This window comes from Octodon degus, unplaced genomic scaffold, assembly GCF_000260255.1.
Source record: "Octodon degus isolate 3935 unplaced genomic scaffold, OctDeg1.0 scaffold00070, whole genome shotgun sequence".
In the NCBI taxonomy this organism is placed as follows: domain Eukaryota; kingdom Metazoa; phylum Chordata; class Mammalia; order Rodentia; family Octodontidae; genus Octodon; species Octodon degus.
In genome coordinates, this window is record NW_004524646.1 from 6606756 (window position 1) to 6612439 (window position 5684).

Consider the following 5684-nt stretch of genomic DNA (forward strand, 5'->3'; position numbering starts at 1 on the left):
TGTGTTAATTATTGAAACTGTCCTACCAATTTGGTTTGAAACTGTCTCACTGCTATTTGTTTCTCAATAAAATTATGGAAAAAAAATTTTTTAAAAAGAGATCACAGCAAAAAAAAAATTTTTTCTTAATCTTTGATAAGAAAAAAAAATTTATAGCCTTGATTAAAAGCTACCTTTAACACACACAAAAAAGAAAAGACATATTTTTTTATGGGCAGAACCAGGGATTGAACTCAGGCCCTTGCGCTTGCTAGGGAAGAACTTACTATACTGAGCCATTTCCCCAGCCCCATAAAATAAATAATGAAGAGGCAAGTTGGTTATGATGAGGCACTAAAATATGTAGTTTATGAAGGATTTTTCAAAATTCTCAATAGAGGGCTGGGGAGACAGCTCAGCAGATCAAGCGCCTGCCTGGTAAGCACATGGTCCTGAGCCTGATCCCTAGTATCATATGCCACGCCACCCCCAAACCAGGCAGTGGTGCATACCTGTAATCCCAGTGCTGGGGAGGCTGAGACAGAAGGATCTCAGGAGGATTATATTCAAGTTTAAGGCCAGCCTGAATTACAAAATGAAGCCTTGTCTCAAACACACACACACCTTTGCTCCAAAATTTTTGAAGGCCTCTTACTGCCTGAAGACAAAACAGACCCAAACAGCTCAAAGCCTTCACTGAGAATGGAGGCCATTACTGCTCATGCTCCTTTCTCAGGGGCCAGCTCAAATTCCACCTCCTTCCTCATTCCTCTGTCATTAGTCTAGACCAGTAACAGTAAACATTTAGAGCTTTTAATGATACAAAAGGCCTGCTGGGTCACACATGCCATAAATTCACCACCACTGGTCTAGATCAGTTTTGTGGACAGATACACAATGCATGCCACATTGAAAAGCAAAAGCAGATGAAATTTTAGTATTTCATTAAATCTAAAATGTCATTATTCCAACATGTAATCTTCAAACAAACTGAAATACTTTACTTCGGTTTTTTGTACTGTCTTCAATATCCAGTGTATACTTAAAACTTAATGGCACATCAATCCGAACCACGTTTCAAGTGCTCAGTGTTACACGAGGCTGGTGTCTACTATAATAGCACAGGTCCAGACTCCAAAATCAATGCTTTAGACTGTGGAGCACTGTGCTTGCCACTTACAAAGAGCTAGTTGGCAACATTATCATCTTGTTTTTATGTTCCTGACTCAGACTTGATTTGTTGGTTTTTGTTTGCTTGAACCCAGGCACCACTGAATTACATCTCTGGCCTTTTATTTTGAGACAGGGTCTCATTAAGTTGCCCAGGCTGGCCTGTATCTTGTGATCCTGCTCAACCTTTCAGATACTGTAACTGAGACTGCAGGCCTAAGCCACCACTGTCCCAAACTGGATGCTATGCTCAACCAGGTAATTCTCCAGACAGAAAACTAGTCAACTTCTCACCAACAAATTGGAGGTCACTAGTTGGAATTCTTTTTTTTGGTGGGGGCGTGGAGGTGGGGATCAAACTTGGGACCTTGCACTTGCCAGGCAGGCACTTATGCTGCTGAGCTATATCTTGGGTCCACTAGCTGAATTCTATTTAACATTTAGTCTAACATTTTTTTTTTTTTTTGGAACTGGGGATTGAGCTCAGGCCCTTGCACTTGCCAGGCAAGTGCTTATTCCACTGAGCTATCTCCCCGACCCCTCTAACATTCTTAAATGGCTGACCTCAATGGAGGTATTCTTTGCCTTATCTGAATGATTGCAAATTTCCTGTACCAAGTTGAGGCTCCCTACAGCTATTAATATAAACATCTTGAGAAACAAATGTTCTCACACCCAGTCTCACACCCTTACACAAAGTATCCAATAGTTTCCTGCTTACTTCTGAATAAAAATCTCAGCTCCTTGGCTGAAAATCAAGATCATTCACAAACTGATCTCAATCTACCTCTTCCTTCTTCATCAACCACTGAATGCTCAATATTTATTTTCCTTTTCCCTGCATCCAAACTTCATCCATGTGCTGCATCCAGGGACGATCTCCTGACCTATCAAATTCCTTTTGATATTCCACAACCCCATTCAAATACTCTCTCAAAAAGCTATTTTACTGTCTTCCAACAGTTACTTTTACTTAGCATACTCGATAGTTGTTGAACAATGTTGAATGTACAGACAGAGCTAAAGTCATAACCTATGTATCTGACATCCAGCACACTGTTCAAAGCAACAGAAATGTGTGCTTGGAAGAGTGAAGCCTCCCCTATCATAACTCCCTGCAGGGCAGTGACTCTGTCACCACTACTCCAACTTAAATGCTACATATCGCTTACTTGCTCTCTCAATAATGATCCTGCATGTCGATGCGTGAGGTATGCAAAATATAGAAGAAAGGAAGGAGAGTCTGGGTTAGCCTTAGAGCTCTCAGAAGGCAAGTCTCTTCTGGGTTGCTCAGGAAGAGCCGCATTTCTTAGCAGGATCAAAGGGCAATAAAATTATAGAGATTTGGCGATGAGCAAAACTGATGGCTCAGGTTGGCCTGGTCACAGACCTGCAGAAGTTAGAGCTGGTCTGACTTCCTGTTTTCTGAAAAAAAAAAACGTAAAGGAGGACGAAGTCGAAAAGCATGAGTGTAGGAGTAGCGGACGCGCTCGAGAGCGCTAGAGGAAGGCGCCTTTTCAGCTGGATGCCTACTTCACGCCCCACGCTTAGCAGCCCGCGGAGGCTGAGCCCTAGGAGGCGGGAAGACCGGGGTAGGGAGGCTGAGGGCACTGCAGCCACGAGGCGAAGGGCCACAGCCGGCGTCGGACGAGTGCCCCAGCCCCGGGCGGAGAAAGACCGCAGAAAAGGAGGGAAGGAAAGCGAGTGCGGAAGTGAACCGTATAGACCGTCACGAAGAACCCGGGAGTATTCCCCCACGAAGTCACTTCTGTTTCACTTGCGGAGAATTTCCAGGACAGCGGCAACCGGACCCCGGGGAGCACTTCCCCATGGGGCCCGGGTCGGAGTCCCGGCTCTCCCGGAGGGCCGAGGCCGCCCCTCCCCCATCCAAGGGCTCGCCCCTTCTCCCGCCCTCGCCTGCCGCGTAAGGCCTACCCCAACGCCGTCCACTGCCCTTCCCAACCCCCCGTCGGATCCAGGCTGAAGGAGAAGAAGCTCCGACGCTCGCTCAGCAGGGACCTCGACCCCCGGGCGGCAGAAACCCCTCAGCGGTGGCCGCCATTTTGAACCTGCCGACAAGCGGAAGAGGCGGGGCTGATCCGGGCGATACCAACTGGGGAGGGGGATGCAGACGAAGCCGCAGGAAGGCGATGGTGCTGGCACCGACAGGTCTCATCACCTTGGACCGCAGTTGTATTCGGAAACTATCTACAATGTTTGACTTTTCTAAGTAAGAAGAGTAAAAGTTTGAAGAAGAGGCGTGCATTTCCGCTGCCCTGCACCCCCCGTGCGGGCCGTCCACGTGGAAGATCCTGAGGTCGCCGCATCCGCCGGGGCTGGTGGAGGCTGAGCTCGCAGCTGTCCTTGGTCGTGGGGTCGTTGGCCCTCAGGCCGCAGGTGGGCCAGGGGACCCTGGGCGGTTGCGACACTCCCGATCGCGGCTTGCAGGCGGGACGGGTTGTGGGAAAGCTGTGGGCGGTGGTGTGTGCGTGCGGTATGGTGGGCTGGGGCTCCCGAGAGAAGGTGAGGGGGGAAAGGAAAGAAAAATGGGTTCGTCTTGCAGTGGACGACCCGGTTGCGTTTCCGTCTTGGAGGCTTTGGGAAGGGTACTCCGAAGCTGTCAAACTAGAAAATAGCTTTAAGGCGAGCCGATGATCGACCCCGACCAAACTGGGGAGGAGAGCAGCCTCGTCCCGCGCCTAGCCAGAGGCCGGGAAAGGCGCTGCTTCTCCGGGAGCATTTACAGTTGTCCACGTCGAGGCGATCCCCCTTCTCGTCCACTTGACTAATTATCAGACCCCTTGCGCTGACCATTCCACGAAGTATGCGCTTGTCATTTTGCTTTTTAAAAACGTAATAAATTTGTGTTTGGTTCCCTGGTTGTACATGACATTAAGACCGCAGGGGTAGATTTATGCATACATTACAGTTTTTCATAGATTGATACTTTTTTTTTTTAATTTTGTCTTATTGGAGTCGAGCACTTGCTAACCAAGCGCACTCCAGCCTCTTTGGTTGGTCTTATGTAGGTGTCTCGTGGCTAAGTTGCTGCCTTCAAACTTGATTTTTCTCGTGGCCTATCAGAGTAGCTGGGATTACAGGTGCAGGCAGCTAAATGCATCCTTTAAAACAGCAATACATACACAGTGTTGCTGTGGGAAACAAATTGGTGGGCTATACACCCTAAAATGTCTAATTGTATATTTCCAATGTGTATTCAGAGTGACTTTGAAGAATAAAATAGGCTTCAGATATGCTTTTCTTTTTAGAAGTTAATGGGAAGAGAACTGGGTTGAACAAAGTAATATTAGGGTAAGAACAAAAAGGAAATGCGGTAAATAAAAATATTTACCTCTATTCTCAAGACAGCAAAGCACAAGAAAAGAGCTTGGTCCACGAGTAAACTGCCAGGGTACTGTACTAGCCCTAATTTCACCACTTATTGCCCTTGTTGTCCCCTATATCCTTCCTCATCCAGAAAAAAACACTACAGTGCGTTGGGAAGTATTATGTTATTTAGGACCCTCTCAGTGCTATTTTTGTTTTGTTTCGTTTTGTGTTGGAGACAGGGTCTCATTATACAGTTGAGGTTGTATAATGTCCATTTACACTATCCCCCCTCCCATCTTTCCCTCCTATTTGCTTTTCTCCAGTACTGAGGATTGGTCTAAGACTTCCTTCATACTGAGCTACATCCTTAGCTCTTTAAAAAAAATTTTTTGAGACACGTTTTGAGTTACTGAATTGCCCAGACTGGGCTTAAGTTTACCATCCTGCCTTAGCCTACCAGTCTAGTTCACCTAGAATTCAGACTGGCTTAGACCCCAAGGCAGTCGTCCTGCCCCTGCCCCCTGAGTGTTGGGATTACTGGTGTGCACCACTGCACGAGGCCCCATGGTGCTGTTGTGAGAATTACATATATGAGTTGGTGATTATGAAAAGTAAAAACTGACAGTCTTGAAAGATTCAGGTCTTGCTGGAGGAGGACCAAAAGGTTTGGAGCACCTTAGTATGAAAAGATACATGACCAGGGGCTGGGCGTGTAGTTCAGTGAAAGAATCTACACAGTTCGGAAGCACAGGGTTGAGTTGCCTGCACACCTCACTGCCCTATCCCTCCAGAAAAAGAATTTAGAAAAAAAAGACTGAGTCATGACTTCTTAAGTCCAAAAGATAAAACTCAGTTTGTGTTTCAGTAATACCAGAGCTGCTCCTGGTTCTGAAGTAAAAGTAAACTTTTCTTACGGGTCCTATAAAGACACTAAAAATCTAGACAGTGTACCCATGGAGATGCCATTCCCTAAAGCGGTTGGCTTTTTTTTCCCTCCTGCTAACACTTACAGTCCTAACTGGATCATGTGTGGTCTTTCTGCCTTTGCTTATCAGATAAAGTGGTCCTAGAATCTCTGGCCATGTTCTAGGGTCCATTTACACTATCCCTCCTCCCATCTTTCCCTCCTATTTGCTTTTCTCCAGTACTGAGGATTGGTCTAAGACTTCCTTCATACTGAGCTACATCCTTAGCTCTTTAAAAAA

At 46.4% G+C, this 5684-nt stretch overlaps 2 protein-coding genes across 3 annotated transcripts in view; one reads left to right on the forward strand and one right to left on the reverse strand.

Moving 5' to 3' along the window:
- Cpsf2 (cleavage and polyadenylation specific factor 2) overlaps positions 1–3238 on the reverse strand; it is a 36893-nt gene extending 33655 nt beyond the window's left edge. For both annotated transcript variants that reach the window (XM_004635161.3, XM_023719688.1), the window contains exon 1: positions 3085–3238. The gene's annotated coding sequence lies outside the window, so the exon portion shown is untranslated. The remainder of the gene's footprint in view (positions 1–3084) is intronic.
- Positions 2500–5684, forward strand: part of Ndufb1 (NADH:ubiquinone oxidoreductase subunit B1) — an 8540-nt gene continuing 5355 nt past the window's right edge. The window contains exons 1-2 of the mRNA XM_023719633.1: positions 2500–2521; positions 3403–3546. Coding sequence (XP_023575401.1) covers positions 2500–2521; positions 3403–3546 — 166 coding nt within the window. The remainder of the gene's footprint in view (positions 2522–3402; positions 3547–5684) is intronic.